The sequence below is a fragment of the Hemitrygon akajei genome, chromosome 8, assembly GCF_048418815.1.
Source record: "Hemitrygon akajei chromosome 8, sHemAka1.3, whole genome shotgun sequence".
NCBI lineage: Eukaryota > Metazoa > Chordata > Chondrichthyes > Myliobatiformes > Dasyatidae > Hemitrygon > Hemitrygon akajei.
Window position 1 is genome coordinate 136,306,071 of NC_133131.1, and position 19,934 is coordinate 136,326,004.

At 38.3% G+C, this 19,934-nt stretch overlaps 1 protein-coding gene across 3 annotated transcripts in view; it reads right to left on the bottom strand.

The window, feature by feature from the left end:
* Positions 1-19,934, bottom strand: part of LOC140732281 (protein adenylyltransferase SelO-like) — a 73,202-nt gene that overhangs the window by 18,290 nt on the left and 34,978 nt on the right. For all 3 annotated transcript variants that reach the window (XM_073054688.1, XM_073054687.1, XM_073054686.1), the window contains 5 exons: positions 18,033-18,116; positions 15,432-15,561; positions 10,201-10,245; positions 6,079-6,160; positions 2,596-2,688 (listed from right to left, as the gene is read on the bottom strand). In XM_073054688.1, coding sequence (XP_072910789.1) covers positions 2,596-2,688; positions 6,079-6,160; positions 10,201-10,245; positions 15,432-15,561; positions 18,033-18,116 — 434 coding nt within the window. The remainder of the gene's footprint in view (positions 1-2,595; positions 2,689-6,078; positions 6,161-10,200; positions 10,246-15,431; positions 15,562-18,032; positions 18,117-19,934) is intronic.

Sequence of the window (19,934 nt, forward strand, 5' to 3'; positions counted from 1 at the left end):
TGCAGTGCCATCAGCAAAGACAGAATGAGTTGGACTATGGACCAGGGTGAAATTATCTGATAGAAGGCTCCTCATCTCTACCTGCTGGTGACATTTCCCCAGACACAGTGGCCATTTGATGTGTGGGTGATCAGCTGCTCCACAGTAAGTGCACAAGTTGTTTTTCCACCGGTTCTCAGTCTTGGGAGCTCCCCCTAACTGCATGAGTTCTGGAGGCATTGCTGAAGAGATTTCAGCAGTGTGAAATGGTTCTGGGAGTGGAACAGGAGCTCTGGCTGGCTGGATATTGTTCCATAAGATGCCTGTCAACACAGAGGACCAGAGTGATGAGTTGTTCGAGGTTGATCACCAACTCCCAAGTAGACAGTTCATCTTTCAAATGCTCTGAGAGGCTCTGATGTTAATGGACCAGCAGCGCTTCCATATTCCAGCTGCACTCCTCCATGACGGTCCCACATTCCACTGTGTAATTCAGCACACAGCACAAGCCTTGATACAGGTGAGGTATCCAATCCACTGCCTTCCTTCCACTCCCCAGATTGTCAGTGAATTCCTCACATTTATTGTCCCAGTTAGTGGCAGCCCTGGTCAGAGCTTGCAGATTAAGACAGAGATCAGTCCGTAGAATACAGAGATGGCTGCACATTGAAGTGCAAGACACACTGGGACAGGATGTTACAGCAGCAGGTTGGGAATCCATCAAAGTGTTTGGGTAGCAGAATCCAGGGATCCAAAGGAGGAGGTTGACTGCATGGGGTATTACAACGAGACAGAGAGTTGTTTGAGAGTGCCAAGCAGATAGTCAATAGTTTCCTGCTACTTTTGGATCATGTACTTGTGTTGGCAGACAACTTCCTTTAGGCAAGCAAACTCTGTTGGGTCAATCGCTGGTTCACCCATCCCGTCAGAAAAAGTACAGGAGGCGGGATCCAAACGCAGAGCAGCAGAGACAATTTAGTGGTGAATGGTCACTTCAATAGTAAACTGCAAAATAACAAGTCATAAGGAGCCACAAATCAAGTGAGAACAGATACCTAACACAACAAGACAAACAAGGTAACTGAAGGCTGGAAGCAACTGGCTGAGGCCGACTGGTTCAATGAATGAACAAGGGCTGTGGATCAGAGGTGGGTTTTAATAGGCTGCAGGTGATGAATTGGAAATGAATGGCAGGTGACTGTAGCTGGTTGGAGACCGGGAAGTGCCCCTCTGTGCAGCCTGACACTACCAGGCTCAAGGACAGCTTCTACTTGGCTATTATAAAACTCTTGAATAGAAAATTTATATGGTGAAGTGAACTCTTAATCTATTAATGTTTATCATTATTGCCATTGTACCGTCTCTACCTGCACTGCACTTCCTCTGTAACTATAGCACTATATTCTGCATTCTGTTTTAATTTTTCCTTTTGTACCAACATGATGTACTAACATATGGAATGAAAGGGATGCAACCTAAAGCTTTTCAGTGTATCTTGGTACATGTGACAATAATGAACCAATTACACCTTTGCAAATCCTTTCTGCATCTCTCCAGTGCTCCTACAGTATATTCCTGGTATAAATAACAACTGAAGCTTCATATTGAACTCCAAGTATGATCCAATGGAGGTTTGAAATAGATTTAGTATAACTTTCCTACTTTACAATTCTGTCCCACTAGAATTGTCTCAGAAAGGATATGTTGTCATTAGACAGTCCAGAGGAGGTTCATGAGGATGATGCTGGGAATGAAATGGTTAACATATCAAAAGCGTTTGGCAGCTTTGGGCCTGCACTCACTGGAATTTAGAACAATGCAAAGGGACCTCATTGAAACCTACCAAACATTGGAAGGAATAGATAGGGTGGATGTGGAGAGGATGTTTCCTTTGGTGAGAGCATCCAGAACTAGAGGCCACAGCCTCAAAATTGAGGGGCAACCTTTTAGAACAGAGTTAAGGAGGATTTATTTTAGCCAGAGAGTATTTCATCTATGGAATGCTCTACCACAGACTGCAGTGAAGGCCAAGTCAGTGAGTATATTTAAGGCAGAAGTTGATCATTTCTTGATCAGTCAGGGCATCAAAGGATATGGCGAGAATGCAGGTGTATGGGTTTGAGTGGGATCCGGGATCAGCCATGACAGAAAGGTGGAGCAGACTCAATGGGCAGAATGGCCTAACCTATACAGTTTAATGTACATTTTATATGTTCTTATTAACATGTAGCATAACTATTTATGATCTGGTGTATTTGTATTCAGAGACAACTTTGTTGCACAAACCCATTTGTCTTCATTATCTTTCAAGTAATAAGTGAAATTGCTGCCCTTCCTAACAAAATGTACTACTTCACATTTATGTGCATTGAACTCAGTTTACTTACTATTCTACTAGGCTTATCCATATTGGAAGCCACAATAATTTCTCAGTGTTTAATAAAACAAGATCCTGCTTCCTCCTTGGAGGAGAATTGCTTGCCTGTTTGCCATGCAGATTTGCAATTCCAAGCTAGATGAAGCTCACAGGAAAAGTACAACTATTTTTATCCAACAGCCAGTTTCTCTAGTGGACAAGCTCTTCATATAGAATATGTACAGTTCCATATGACTTACCTGAGAAATGTTGTTAACCTCAAGATGTTTCTTTGTAATTTCACTAAGCTGGCGAAATGTCATTGTGAAATCTGCTCTTGTATCCTCCATCAACTACAGAAGTGGAAGAGTTTATCTGAGATGTTCACATCACAATTCTTATATGCAATTATTCTAAAAGACTAGAAGGCTTTCAAGAATTTACTAAAGGAGCTTAAAATAAAGCTAAAAATAGGATGTACAGTGGATTCTGGTTAATTCAGCTATTGGTTAATCAGGGCACCCGCTTGTTTGGGACAATGATTAAACAACAAAAAAAAAACGAGAAAATAGCCAGAATTCTCTTGGTTTATTTGGAACACTACAGGGCTTAATTAAGACAGAAGACTGTTGCCAAACAGTTTCTAACTAGCTTCAGTTGCATACACCTGTGTAGCCATTAGACACTGCTCTGCGTCCAAATAGTGTCTGAATAGCTGTTTAAGTAGCGTCAGTTGCATGTGTTTATGTTGAAAAAGCAGTGATTTTTGTCATTGACAGTTGGCAAGAAATAAGCAGTAAGACAATTCAGAACTGTTTTGATCACTGTGGTTTTTAGCATTCAGGGTTGGAGATGCCAGAAACAGCAGGGAGTGAAAATAAAATGATTTCACTACTTCAAAAAGTTAAGCACTATGAAGAATTTAAAGCTGTTGCCAATTAACTTGAATGTTACAATAAAAATGAAGACTTGGAGGAGCTAATCACCGAAAATATTGTATGAAGGTGGTCCATTATCTGCACTAGGTGTCTGTGCTGATTTTGTTCACTTACAGACAACCTAAACTACACTGGATGAATTCCTCTGTCGATAACTATTAGGAACTAATATATAGTTTTATAATACTGTAGTAGTATAGGTAATTTTCTGATTTGTTCTCTATTTCATTTAAATACATAATTTGTTACTCAGTTAAATGGTCGTTTGTCTTTTATATACATTTTTATCCGCTTCCATAATACTCTGGCTAATCTGGGCAGCCACTTAATTGGGTCAAAACGTACTGTCCCAATTAACTGGAATCCACTGTATTTGCATTTTGAAATTAGCAAAGCAAGTATACATTTAAATTGGGAAAGAAACTTAATTTGTACACATATGAAACATCTGCAAACAGAAAAAATTACTGACATTCATGCTTTATAAATAAGTTCAACATTTATCTATTTGCAATTTTATCTCAGAGTTGGCAGACAGGATCTTTATAATTTTTCTCAACTGTAGCCAAGACTGTTGGTTTCACAGGCTTTCAATAACAGGATTGATGAAAACAGTTTTGTAAAATAGTGAGGAGTAAATTTACTACATCAACTGGCATGAAAATGGATGAATACTTCTCAACTGTATTTACCCTTGGAGGAGGACATGGAAATTAATGAGCTCAGTGTAAAGAGTAATATCTGAAGCAAATCAACATTACAAAGGATGTGTTGAAGATCTCAAAATGGATATAGGTGGATAGATCTGTGGCCTTGATCAAGTGTATCTCAGGAAACAAGAGAGGAGATTGCTGGGGCCAGATAAGAGGGTTTTGTATCTTTTTCGGCCATATATAAGGTACCAGAATACTGGCAGATAGCCAATATTTTGCCTTTATTTAAGAAGGATAGCAGAGATAAGCCGGGGAACTAAAGGCCAGTGAGCCTTACCTTAGTGGTGGAAAAGATTTTAGAAATGATTCTAACGAACAGGAGTTAAATGTATTGGAAGGCCAAGGAATGGCAAGGTTTGGTCAGCCTACTTTGTGCATGGGAAAAATCCACAGATATGAATGAGTTTTTTGAGGAAGTGACATAAGATTGATAAGGGTAGTGTGTTGCCTTTAAGGCATTTGTTTAGTTTATTATATTTTTGCTTTAGTAATTCATTTGTTATCGTTTTCTAGTTAAAGTTAAGATTGTTTAAAGTAAATTTGTTGTCTGTGATATATTGCGGCGTGCGATGACGTCACACCTGGTTTCACCGCGTCTTGTGGGAAAATACCGGTTTGGAAAAACGGGAAGGAGGGGGCTTGTGTGTGCAGGATCAGCGCGAGAAAAGTTTTCTTTCTACGCACTAGAAACATTAGAGAAGCAACGCCATAAGTCCATGAGATAATCGATATGTTGAATTAAAAATGTTAACGCTGATTCTGTTAAAAGTAATGACGGTTGATAAAGTTTATGTTTTTTGTTATTTAAAGAGTTGCGGATAGTTTGTGTTGAAGTGTATTTAAAGCCAGTCGATGGCGTAGGTAGATTCTGACTGTATGTTGCACTTTAATGTAATATAGTTGTTGTAGTTTTACTTTTGCAAGTATTTATGATGTAAATGTGATGTCAAGAAGGAAACAAATACTGTATATATTTTGTATTGTTTTATCAACAGTTTTCACCATACGTTAATGTGGAAGAGTGAACAGTAAACGGTTAATCTTACTGGGACCGCCTCATTGATTGGTTTATGCTTGGTGTTTAGTTCAGAGTTCTTTTACACCTGTGCGAGAACACTACAGGCAGGGTGATAGAAGTTATTTACACGAGCTTCAACAAGGCCTTTGACTAGATCCTGCCCACATGATAGGTTGGTCTAGAGGGATAGGACACATGGGATCCAGGGATAGCTAGATAATTGAATACAAAGTGGCCCGGGGGTAGGAGGCAGACAGTAGTAGCAGAGGGCTGTATTTCAGATTGGAAGCCTATGACCAGTGGTGCATCACAGGGATCAGTGATGCTGGACCTCTGTTGATTGTTATGTTCTGGATGAAGATGTAATGACATGATTATTAAATTTGCAGGTGCACCAAAATTGGTGGAGACACTGGTATCTGCAGCAAATAAAACTGCTACAAGAACTCAGTGGTTCAAGAAATATCTGTGGAGAAAAAGGGACATTCACAGATACAGCTCACTGAAAGTAGCAATACAGAGAGACAGGATGGTGAAAAAGGTGTACAGAATGTTTGTATTTATTGGCTTAGGCACTGGTAAGGCCACATTTACAGTTCTGGTCACCATACTACAGGAAGGATGTGATTAAGCTAGAGAAGATGCAGAAACAATTCACTAGGATGTTGCATGGAATGAGGTATATGGAGAGACTGAATAGGCTAGGTCTGTTTTCCCTGGACCAAAGGAGACTGAGAGTTCTCTAAAATTAGGAGAGATATTGGAAGAGTAGATAGCCAGTGACTGCTTCCATTGAGGGTTGTCAAAAACTAGAGGACATAGCTTTCAGGTGAGAGGAAGAAGGTTTAAGGTGATCTGAGGGTAAAGTTTTCAGATGAAGTGTAGTTGGTATCTGGAATGAGCTGCCAGAGGAAGTGCTGGAGGGAGGAACAGTAACAGCATTTAGATCAGGATGCAGATTCAGAACTTGGCAAATATGTAAATGGGTAAGATTGTACAGTTGGACATTTGAGAGGAAAAGCAATAGCATAAATCAAACAAATGAACACAGGCTTAATGACGTAATATGCTTACCTTCAACAAAGATGCAATCAAGTAGTTATCATTATAATCAAACCCAGATAAGCCCAATTTAGCTTTAAATATTTCCACAAATCTAAAAATTAGTTACAAGATAAAATTAGTGCCAATCAGCACTTTAGGTAATATACATATACATAGTTGTAAGCATGGATTCAGAAATAATCCTGTATGGTAAAATAGTTTATAATTTTTAAAAATAAACTTTCAATTTGTTCTATTCCAGAACTGAAAATATAACATGGTTTGAGAAGATGACAAATTAACATTTTTGCAAATACACTTACTTCCATCATCAAGAAATCATTAAGTCTTCAGAAATGTAAAAAAAACCTTTAAACTATGAGCAACACACTCAAACTTCCAGAAGTGTCTCCGTCCCCTTTCACCTTTTCCCTGTCTCATGCTACCTCCTTGCCCGCCCATCACCTCCCTCTGATGCGCTCCTCCCCCACCCGCTTTCTTTAATCTTTCTTCCATGGTCTTCTGTCTCTTTCAACAATCAACTTCCCAGCTCTTTGCTTCATCCCTCCCCCTCCAAATTTCTCCTATCCCCTGGTGTGTTTCTCTTCCCTCCCCTCACCTTTCAAATCAACTCCTCAGCTTTTTTCTCTCTTGTCCTGCCTAAAGGTTTCGACCGGAAACGTTGACTGTGCTTTTTTCCATAGATGCTGCCTGGTCTGCTGAGTTCCTCCAGCATTTTGTGTGCGTTGCTCTGATTTATAGCATCTGCACATTTTCTTTTGTTTGTGTCTTTAGTCTATGAAGCTGTTCTTTTTTTCTCAGAATGTTGTAAGGAAAATTTCTTGCTGTTAATATTATTTGAATTAAGGTTTTTGTAACTTGTACAGTCCCTTTGGATCATCTATTGGGAAACTGCTAAAATAAATCTAAAATACTGATATTCTTTCTGAGGTCAGGAAGGAGGTGATTTTACCAAAATTTTACTAAATCACTTGTGCCTTGTAATTTGTTGAATTTAGGGAATTGCTTCATAGTCAATGATATATAAGATACATAGTACCTTTACATTCCTTATAACAGCAATACTGCCAATAAAATATATTGTTTTCAGAAAAGCTGAGGTGAAAGATCAGTAGGAAAGTAAAGGAAATGAATAAAAAATGTGACATCTTGCAACAAGACTATTTTCAAACTTATAAAACTGCATCTTAAATCCAAACAATTGGGGAAAAACAGAATGATGGACTTTAACTAAACAGATTTAACTTTTTCAGCTTTCTTTCATTGTAGCTTCATGGAAGGTAGTTATTATACTTAACTACCTCACGTGGTTTTCTGAAGGTACCAAATAAACTTAATTACCTTATTGAAACAGTCTTCCATCATACTTGAGGCAGTACTGCTAAGTCATAATAAAATCTGAGGGTACATTTGGCTTTGTTGTACTTATGGCTCTTAGTAGAACTACTGTCTTGTGAGCCACTGTGACCTCCAAACTTTTGAAAGCAAACTGAGCTAAGAGTCTTTACACTCCAAAGAAAAAATGTGGGAAGCAACACTGCCTGACATTTTACCCAAATTGTGACCGTGCTTTTAATCCAATTATTGCCTCAAAAGATCATTTTTAATTATTTTTGAACAAAGTGCTTCACTGTCACTTTATGCAATTGCATAATGAAAGTTGGTGCTGATTATTATTGCCATTTTCCATAGTCTTTTCTTTGATGAATCAATCTTCAATGTGGTATTTCTAAGGTCCAGTTAGAAAATGACCCCAAAGAAAACTGCATAACCCACTGTTTTGTTGTGCTATAAATATCAAGAAATAAAAAGTTAACATTTATTTTAGAATTTTTGATTCACTACAGCCCAAATATTGATCCTTGTGCTTTTTGGTTCTATAAAGTTCAACATGAGACAATACAATGCATTTAACCAATGTCAAGTCAACAATCAAAACTGGCCTTTAAAATGTTCTGTTCAAATTCATTGGAATTTATGTTTGGCGTGTGGCTAAGTGGTTAAGGCGTTGTTCGCTAGTTCGAGCCTCAGCTAAGGCCTTGAGCAAGGCACTTAACCACACATTGCTCAGCGACGACACTGGTGCCAAGTTGTATAGGCCCTGGCCCTTCCCTTGGACAACATCGGTGGCGTGGATAGGAGAGACTTGCAGCCTGGGCAACTGCCAGTCTCCCATACAACTTCCAAGGGACAAATCCATGGTCTCTCGAGACTAACGGATGCCTATATATTTTAAAATAGTCTTTTGTATTCCATGGCTGCCTCTATGTTATGTCAGCTTGATTCATTGACCATTTAGTGATAAGGCAGTGAGTGGTAGTGGTAGATAATTATCCGTCTGACTGGAAGCCTGTAACTAGTGATGTGCCACAGGATTGGTGCTGGTTCTGTTGTGGTTTATTATCTATATTAATGCTTTAGTTAATAATGTGGTAAACTTGACCAGCAAATTTGCAAATGATATGAAGATTAGAGGTGTGATGGACAGCGAAGAAGATTATTAAAGCTTACAATGGGATCTGGACCAGCTGGGAAGATGGGTGGAAAAACGGCGTATAAAATTTTATGCAAACAAGTGTGAAATGCTGTGTAAGACTTACATAGTGAATAATAGGGTACTGAGGTATACGGTAAAACAAAAGGACCTAAGAATACAGATCCATAATTCCTTGAAAGTGGCATCATAGCTTGATTGGGTTATAAAGAGAGCCTTCATAAGTCTGGGCATTGAGTACAGGAGTTCCGATGTTAGGAATTCTGATGTTATGTTGCAGTTACATAACCATATAACCATATAACAATCACAGCACGGAAACAGGCCATCTCGGCCCTCCTAGTCCATGCCAAACTCTTAATCTCACCTAGTCCCACCTACCCGTACTCAGCCCATAACCCTCCACTCCTTTCCTGTCCATATACCTATCCAATTTTACCTTAAATGACACAACTGAACTGGCCTCTACTACTTCTACAGGAAGCTCATTCCACACAGCTATCACTCTCTGAGTAAAGAAATACCCCCTCGTGTTTCCCTTAAACTTTTGCCCCCAACTCTCAAATCATGTCCTCTCGTTTGAATCTCCCCTACTCTCAATGGAAACAGCCTATTCACGTCAACTCATATAAGACATCAGTAGGGCCAAATTTTGAGTACTGTGTGCAGTTCTGGTCACCTATCTATAGGAAACATATCAATAAGCTTGAAAGGATGCAGAGAAAATTTTCAAGGATGTTTGCTGAGACTTGAGTACTTAAGTTAAAGGGAAATGTTCTATAGCTCAGAAGAATGAGGGGAGATCTTACAATAATACAAAATTATGTGTGTAATAGACAGGGTGAATGTTCAAAGGCTTTTCCAGGTTTGGTGAAACTAGAACTAGAGGTCATAGGTATAGGGTGAAATATGAAACATTTATGGGGAATCTGAGGAGGATCTTTTTCATTCAGAGGGCGGAGAGAGTGTGGAATGAGCTGCCAACAGAAGTGGTAGATGTTAGCTCAAATGAAGAGGTCTGGATTGGTACGTGAGATGGGAGGTGTATGGAGGAATATGGTCTTAGTACTGTTAGATAGGATTAGGCAGAAGAACAGACTCGCATGGACTAGATAGGCCAAAGCACCTGTTTTTGTGCTATTGTGCTATATGACAATTTTTTCAATTTAAAATCAGAAAGGTTTGGTTTTCAGCTTAATTCTACAACTTGAATAGGTAATCCTGAATAACATTTCAATGCATAAAGGAAAGGAGCGAGGAAAAGTGTTTAAGATTTATTGCAACAAGGCCGATTGACCAGTTCTGCTTGAAGTAAAATCTTCTGTAGACTTAGCAGATTTTTTTGGTAGCATATGAGCAATTCAATAAAAATCAACTGAACAATTAACAGGTTAATTCTCTTCTTCATGAATTCTGGGCCATGATGCATGCATATTAGCTATTTACCAATTCGGCAAGTCATTTTACATGAAGGTAATTAGTTGCTGTAGAGTGTTTTGGGATAATTATAACAAGTCAGGGACTACATACAAGCAAATTTTCTGTTCCTCTGTGTATTTTCATCAAGCTCAATGAAATGATGCAAAAAAAAAACCCTCAAACACAACTCTGATAAATTTAATGAAAATAAAACTTACTTTGTCTGATAATGATCAGGATATCCTTTCAATATTTGTTCCGCTCTAGAAATTAAACAGTTAAGGAAACAATTAAAACTTTTATAGAGTTACATGTCTGGTTCTATATTTTGGCTTTTAAGAATTGAACGTACAGTATGAAGCAGCAATTCCCTTGTGGAACACACACAAAATTCTGGAGGAACTAAGCAAGTCAGGCAGTATCTATGAGGAGGAATCATAGGGGGATCCAGCTTCAGCACCATTCCCATATCCCTTGAGTATATTTAATATAATACTACAGTATCTGTTGTTAACTTGAAGAGAGTTAGTGAATGAGCCTCCACAGCCCACTTCCAAATTTGAAAGATTGACCCATCTCTTCTCATATCTGTCTGAATAGTGACCTTGTCTTAAAACTGGGGCCACTGGTTTTAGATATCTCAGCCAGGGGAACCATCATTCCTACATTGACCTAAGGAATCCCTAAAGAATTTTGCACTGTTATGTTGGATCCTGATACTTTCGGAATCCAATGACACTAATGAAAACAGTAAATTCCATTGATAACATTAACCAATGAAATAGCCAGATTCAAGTAATCTGACACCCACCACAGAAACCAAGATGTTATGAAGAAGTTACCAGAAAGATATAGAGGGAACTGGAACCACTGAAGACTCACTAAATAACTGCATGCATATAGTTGATTATATAAAAATACAAACAAGTATAAGAAAATTAAACTAATAGAAAAATAGAAATTCTACATGCCAATCCAACAGTTATCACTTTGTTAATATTCACCTTCAGCAAATTTTCTATCACTGATATCAGGCTAACTAATTCAAGCTTGCTTGTTTGCTCATGCTCTCTTTTTTAAAAATAGTGGGGTTATTTGTAACTGCCCCTATTGGTCTTTATACTTAATCTGGATGGGGGAAATTTTGCATGGACCTTTTACTAAAATAATTGCCAGGAACAGCTTTCAAACTAATTTACCACATTTTCTTAATGATAGCTAACTCAAATAACAGACTTTAGCACAAGGCTGCAAACTGGAAGGGAGTAAGTGAAGGATAACTGATCAATGGAGTTAGGGATCATGAACAAATAGGAGGGAGGAGCTTGTTGATAGAACATTGCAGAAAAAGTCTGTAAAGAGGGAAGAGATTATGAATAGTAATAGAGAATGCATGATTGTTTAAGTTTATTTTTCAGGATCTGGATACCCCTACTGATCCAATTTACTACTGATCAATAGTAAAGAACAAAGGTGGTGTGATCTTACAAAATGGGTAACTTTACATGTATCAACATTGTACTGTATCTGCTATATATTTGCCCTTAACTTGTCTAAATGGCTTTAAAGCATCTTTGCACACAACTCAGTTTTGTGACATTGTCAAGCTTGGAAATATTACAATCCAACCCTTCAGGCAAATCACTAATATGGAATATATATAACTTAGGGCAGTACAGCACAGAATCAGGTCCTACCACCCACAATGTTGTGCCGAACCAGCTAAAAAGTTAATCCAAAACACCCAAACACTAATCTCTCCTCCCTTCACAATGTCCATATCTCTCTATCTTCCTCATATCCATGTGCCTATCCAACTGTATCTTAAAGGCCTCAAATACCAGGCAGTGCATTCCAGGCATTCATCACTCTGAGTAAAAAACTTACCCTCACATCCCTTGTGAACCTCCCCCTCTCACCTTCAATGCATGCCCTCTGGTATTTGAAATTTCAACCCTGGGAAACAGATACTCCCTACGGTCTACTCTATCTATTGCCTCACATAATCTTATAAACCTCTATCAGATCTCCCCTCAGCCTCCGCTGCTCCAAAAAAAACACCCAAGTTTATCTAGCCTCTCATGATATCACATGCCATCTAACAAGAGAGCATCCCTGTAATCTCTTCTGCACCTTCTCCAAACCCTCAACATCCTTCCTATAGTAGAGTGACCAAAACTGTACACAATACACAATGTGGCCTCACCAGAGTTTTATATAGTTGTAACATAAGCTCTTTTGAACGTAATGTCTCAACTAATAAAAACAAGCATTCAGTACGCTTTCTAAACACTGTCCACCTGTGTAGCCACTTTGAAGGAGCTATGATCTCACAATATATATTATGAACAGCTGGTGCCCAAGCATATTACTAGCATTGTCTGCTATAGTAAAAAAAGACCCACTTAAGACTACCATTGTTTCCTCTTTTGGAATTCATTTTCAGCCCATGCCAAATGCTTTAAATTTGCAATTTAACTTCTTATGTAGGACTTCTGAAAATACAAATACACTGACCTTCCTTAGCTCTTCTACCAGCTACATCTTCAAAAAGAACTGCAGTGGCTTTATCAAACATGATTTCCCAATCAGAAATCATGTTGATTTTATCGAACCTTGTTTATACTTTTTAAGTATCCTATTTTCATATCTCTTATTATAGATTCTGTGAATCTGTATCAATTTGGCAATACTAGCAAATGTCACTTACCTAACAGTGTACATAAAATACTTAAAAAGAAACTATTTCATCAATGTAAATCCAAAAGATTTAGAATAAATTGCATGATAAATCTAAGGCATAAAAATGCTGTAGATATTAATCAGCTTCCTTAAAACAAGGTCGGAAAATCATACAGTCAAGCAAAAGGATAATTACAATCCCACAAGAGAAAACGGAAGAAAGGTATTATTACAACAGTAGGTAAATTTTGTTGAGAGCTGTTAATGAAAGCACCATGTAACTGACCTGTGTCATTCTTTGTAGGTCAGAAAACAGCCTGCACTACCCTGTGTTTGCTATAACACACAGAAGGAAAGAAATTTTTTATTTACTAATTCTGTATTTATTACATTATTATCTCAGATTTGGAGAAAAAGAAAAAGATCATAGAATGTACTATTTATTTAATTACAGATACAGCACACAACAGGCCCTTCTGGCCCAATGAGTCTAACATAAGACCATTAGACCAAAAGATATAGGAGAAGTAGGCTAATCGGCCATCGAGTCTGCTCTGCCATTCAATCATGGGCTGATCCAATTCTTCCAGTTATCCTCACTCCCTTACCTTCTTCCCATACCCTTTGATGTCCTGGCTAACCAAGAACCTATCTATCTCTACCTTAAATGCACCAAATGACTTGGCCTCCACAGCCGCTCATGGTAACAAATCCCACAGATTTACCACCCTCTGAATAAAGTAATTTCTCCGCATCTCTGTTCCAAATGGACGTCCTTCAATCCTGAAGTCGTGCCCTCTTGTCCTGAACTCCCCTACCATGGGAAATAATTTTGCCATATCTAATCTGTTCAGGCCTTTTAACATTCAGAATGTTTCTATGAGATCCCCCCTTATTTTCCTGAACTTCAGGGAATACAGCCCATGAGCTGCCAGACGTTCCTCGTATGGTAACCCTTTCATTCCTGGAATCATTCTCATGAATCTTCTATGAACCCTCTCCAAAGTCAGTATAGCCTTTCTAATATAAGGAGCCCAAAATTGTACATAATACTCCAGCTGTGGTCACACGAGTGCCTTATAGAGCCTTGACATCACATCCCTGCTCTTATATTCTATACCTCTAGAAATGAGTGCCAACATTGCATTTGCCTTCTTCACCACCGACTCAACCTGGAGGTTAACCTTTCTGCTGCCTCCCACCCTTCTTAAATAGCAGAGTAACATTTGCAATTTTCCAGTCATCCGGTACAATACTAGAATCTATCGATTTTTGAAAGATCATTGTTAATGCCTCCCCATTTTCTCTAGCTACTTCCTTCAGAACCTGAGGGTACATTCCATCAGGTCTAGGAGATTTATCCACCCTCAGACCATTAAGCTTCCTGAGCACCTTCTCAGTTGTAATTTTCACTGTACATACTTCACTTCCCTGACACTCTTGAATGTCTGATATACTACAGACGTCTTCCACTGTGAAGACTGATGCAAAATACACATTCAGTTCCTCTGCCATCTCTGCATCTCTCATTACAGTATCTTCAGCATCATTTTGTATTGGTCCTATATCTACCCTCAACTCTCTTTTACCCTTTATATACTTAAAAAAGCTTTTTTTTGTATTAGTCACCAGCTTCCTTTCATAATTCATCTTTTCCTTCCTAATGACCTTCTTAGTTTCCTTCTGCAAGTTTTTATAAGCTTCCCAATCCTCTATCTTCCCAGTGTCTTTGGCTTCCTTTTATGCCATCTCTTTTGCTTTTACTTTGGCTCTGACTTCACTTGTCAGCCACAGTAATGTCCTTCTTCCATTGGAAAATTTCTTCTTATTTGGAATACATCTGTCTTGCAAATAATTGAATAATTCACTTTGGTATAATTATCAAATTTAAGTGTTTGAAACTGCAGTTAATTTAACATTAAATATAGTATTTTTCACTGAAATTTGCATTGAATGCTGGCATTTCAAAGGAATATTCCACATTGATGCTCTGCCTTCCGCTGCCCAAATCCTCAACCTACACCAGCTTTCTCCCTTCCATTAAGATATTCTTTTAAACCTAAAGACACAGAGAAACACACAAAATGCTGGAGGAACTCAACTGGTCAGGCAGCATTTGTGCAAATGAATAAATAGTCGACATTTTGGGCACTTCCTCTACTACAATGTTTTCAAGAATTTTGTAGAAAATATATTCTAAATGTCAACGTAGGGATGAACTGAAACCGGTCTTGTCCCAAAATGTCGACAGTTTATTAATTTCCACAAATACTGCCTGACCTGCTGAGTTCCTCCAGTATGTTGTGTATGTTTCTTTAAAACCTACTTCTTTTTGTCTTCTATCCTGCTATCACTTTGGAAAATTTTATCAAATTTGATTTTAAAATGTTCTTGTGAAGAAACTTGGAAATTTCCATTATATTAAATGTAGGGCATAAATGCAAACTCTACTTTTTGTTGATATTGAATACAGCACAAGATACCACCCTAAAAATACTGTAGGTCGTTAATCCTTGGCTAAGAATCTATTAATGTTACAACTGAATTTACCAATACTCGTTTCAAAATAAACAGAATGCTCCCAATTATTAGACTTGGTTTGCAGTAGAGGAAAGTCTTGTACATCCCGATGCCTAATTTTTAATCAGGAAAATTTTGGTCACTTCTTGCATATTTCGATACAACTGGGAAAATTAACCATGTCTTGCACTGGATACATTTAGTAGTCAGCTAGGACAAAACAAGAATGACTGTAAATACTACTCACAACTGCTGCTGCATGGGATCCAATAAAGGATTCAGAGCCTTACGCAGTTTATCAAGATTATATCTTCCAATGTTGGCTTGGTTCCCTATCTTGTACCGACCTTCATCATCAGATGTATTTGGCACAAAATCTGGTCAAGGGAATATTAAAAATTGTTTTCTTAGATATTAATAAAACAGAATTAATATTGAAAGAAAATATTCCCCCCCCCCCAATTTTTCAGCTACAATTAAGTTGAAAAATATTCCCTTGGCTGCATAATATGTGTAGCACAAATGATTTAGACCATAAGACCATAAGACAAAGGAGCAGAAGTTGGCCATTCGGCCCATCGAGTCTGCTCCGCCATTTCATCATGAGCTGATCCAATCTCCCCTTTAGTCCCATTCGCCCGCTTTCTCACCATAACCTTTGATGCCTTGACTACTCAGATACCTATCAATCTCTGCCTTAAATACACCCAATGACTCCGCCTCCACTGCCGCCCGTGACAACAAATTCCATAGATTCACCACCCTCTGGCTAAATTTTTTTTTTCGCATTTCTGTTCTGAATGGGCGCCCTGCAATCCTCAAGTCATGTCCTCTCATACTAGACTCCCCCACCATGGGAAACAACTTTGCCACATCCACTCTGTCCATGCCTTTCAACATTCGAAATGTTTCTATGAGGTCCCCCCCCATTCTTCTAAACTCCAATGAGTACAGTCCAAGAGCAGTCAAACGCTCCTCATATGTTAACCCTCTCATTCCCGGAATCATTCTAGTGAATCTTCTCTGAACCCTCTCCAATATCAGCACATCCTTTCTTAAATAAAGAGCCCAAAACTGCACACAGTATTCCAAGTGAGGTATTATCAGTGCCTTATACAGCCTCAAAATCACATCCCTGCTCATATACTCTATTTCTCTAGAAATGAATGCCAACATTGCATTTGCCTTCTTCACCACCAACTCAACCTGGAGGTTAACCTTAAGGGTATCCTGCATGAGGACTCCCAAGTCCCACTGCATCTCAGAACTTTGAATTCTCTCCCCATTTAAATAATAGTCTGCCCCTTTAATTCTTCTACCAAAGTGCATGACCGTACACTTTCCGACATTGTAATTCATTTGCCACTTCTTTGCCCATCCCCCAATCTATCCAAGTCTCTCTGCAGACTCTCTGTTTCCTCAGCACTACTGGCCCCTCCACCTATCTTTGTATCATCAGAAAACTTAGCCACAAAGCCATCTATTCCATAATCCAAATCGTTGATATACAACGTAAAAAGAAGTGGCCACAACACGGACCCCTGTGGAACACCACTGGTAGCCGGCAGCCAACCAGAATGGGATCCCTTTATCCCCACTCTCTGTTTCCTGCCAATCAATCAACACTCTATTCACATATGTAACTTTCCCATAATTCCATGGTCTCTTATCTTGTTTAGCAGCCTCACGTGCTGCACCTTGTTGAAGGCCTTCTGAAAATCCAAATATACAACATCCACTACATCTCCCTTGTCTGGCCTACTTGTAATTTCCTCAAAAAATTGCACTAGGTTTGTCAGGTAGGATTTTCCTTAATGGAAACCATGCTGAGTTCTGCCTAAATTGTCATATGCTTCCAGATGCTCCGTAACCTCATCCTTGACAATCGACTCCAACAACTTCCCAACCACCGATGTCAAGCTAACAGGTCTATAATTTCCTTTTTGCTTCCTTGCCCCCTTCTTAAATAGCGGAGTGACATTTGTAATCTTCCAATCCTCCAGAACCAGGCCAGAATCCATCGACTTTTGAAAGATCATTGCTAATGCCTCCGCAATCTCCACTGCTACTTCCTTCAGAACACGAGGGTGCATTCCATCTGGTCCAGGAGATTTATCTACCCTTAGACTATTCAGCTTCCTGTCATAATTGTGACTGCGCATATTTCTCTTCCCTGACACCCTTGAATGTCTGGTATATTGCTGATGTCTTCCTCAGTGAAGACTGATGCAAAATACTCATTCAGTTCCTCTGCCATCTCCTTATCTCCCATTACAATTTATTCAAACTTATAATGCCCATCCTCTAACTCTGTTTAAATTCTCACAATAATTTTGCTAAACTGTATTTTTACTTTCATTCCAATTAACCCTCACGAGCAAGTCAATTAGAGATCAGTGAAAACACGCTAGTACATTCACATACCCAGATATCTTGGTCATATTTTTCTGCTTGAGTTCTGTAACAAATGTCACTAACAGGATTCCAGAATTGAGGAGGGAACCAAGGTCTACTCTTAATCAATAATCAATGAATAATTGTTCACCATGCTTTAGGGAAAAATCCTGAAGTATAGGGTCCAATAAAGGATTCAAAGTGATGGTCAGGAATTGGAACAATTGTACTGACTTTACTGCTATCAAAGCCAAAATGCATAATTACAGTACATAAAACGGTGAAACATACAACAGAACATAATACAGTACATAAAACAGTGAAACATACAACAGTACTTTGTAAAGCAGATCATCTCCAATATTTTGTACATATATAAGTAAGATGCATGTGTGATGCAGAGGCACAAAGCAGTTTAACAGATTTTCTACAATCAAGGCAAAATGATACTTACTAGGATCATAGTCATCCATAAAACCAAATGGACCATAATCTATTGTAATAGAGAGTATACTGAAATTGTCTGTATTACACACACCTGAAAAACAAAATTTATGAAAAACACTGATCGACAGATACATGACGGGAATGTTTTGAGAATGTATCATCAGTACAAATCCCAGTGACTGATAAAACCCAAAAGAAAGTTGGAATCACATCATGCACCATTTATATATTTCTTTTAAGGAAATATCAGAACCCTTGGTTGAATTATGCTGGCAATCATTTTTAACATCATCATCACTGTTGTTCAGGTTTCTCTATTAAATTCTTTTATAAAGTGCTGCAATTTTCATTAGCACAGAGAGCAATTTGTAATTTAAACAATTCCATACATTTGTCTAATTTTGTATACATTTTGAAACTCTCTAGTCTGGCAGCCTTGGAACCTGACTGGTGCTCGACCACAGAAATTGCCCAAGACCATCTTTCTCTATAAAGGAGACCTATTCTTTTTAAAATGTAGAGACTTCCCAGATCATACAATGTGCTAGAGGAGCTCAGAAGGTCAGGCAGCATCCATGGATGATGAAGGATGTCAGCTCAAAACGTCGATTGTTTCTTCCCATCCATAGATGCTGGCTGACCTACTGAGCTTCTCCAGCACATCATGTGTATTGCTCTTGATTTCCAGCATCTGCAGCAACGCTTGTGTCTATGACTTCCCAGGTCATGCAAGCATTCAGAACTAGTCCATAATCCAAGGTTTCCATAAATGGGATATGCTGCCAATTGCGATTATAGGTTGCACTAGTAAGTTAATTAGCTACTTATTAGTACAGATCTCAATTTTAGCTCTTTCTTATAATTAGCTAATTAATGTGAATGTGTACTAAAGAATTAAAACATCATGCATCATTGGAGTTGCTTGACCAAAGAACGTCAGACCAGAATTCCAATCATTTTTTCTTAAAATTGGAATTCTAACTGAAATCCAAATTAAATTCAAACTTCAATTTTCTTCTATAATATAAAATACTGGTTCCATCTAAATACGTGCTGTGAAGAGAGAGAGCTGCAGTTTGAAAATTTCAGAAAATGTAATACAATTTGAGGAAAATTCTTGGAAAAGATAGGAATAGAATGAGTTTTAATTTCCAAGCAACTTGTTGACAGACCATAGCAATCAAAGGAGATAACTAGAACCAGTCTTTAATGGGGAGGTATTGAATTGGTCAATTTACAAATACCAGCACCCAAGAATAAAAAAGTTATATTTTAAAAAAATAAAAGGCTTACAAGTTGGACAAGAGCTGAGGCTACTAGTAGATCAGAAATGTCTCAGGGCTTGTGAGAGAACACTTGTGTCTTGTAAAGGAGTCAGGAACAAACAAGAGAATATTGGAGAGATCGGGAAAGATCTAAAATCTACAGAAAAATAGCAAAAGATTTAAAGACATTAAATAATTCCAGGAAGCTCTTAACCATCAGCCATTGTTTTCTACACAAAGTATTAAAAAGCACAGATTAGGTCACTATAAACTAGCAGAAATCTCATAATCAACAGAGAGACCCTGGGAGCAAGAGGTGAGTCATAGACTGAAACATTATCTGGATGGAAGTATAAGCTAGTGGTGTACTCAGTATTAGCTTTTCAAGGGTGGGATGGCTTTAAGGATGTTACCTTAAGCACCCGGTGATGTGACTTGATGACTTTCTGAGCTCTCACAATAGATTGTCAGTTTGCTTCTGCTCAGTTGTCCACCCACAGTCACACAATACTACTAGTACAGAAAAACAAGAATATCTTCATTCAATTTACTGAATGGCTTCTTTCTTCCATTTATAAATCTATGTGGACAGCATTCTGACATATATACAGATGTCTTCAGTATTATAACAATTCCAGAATTGA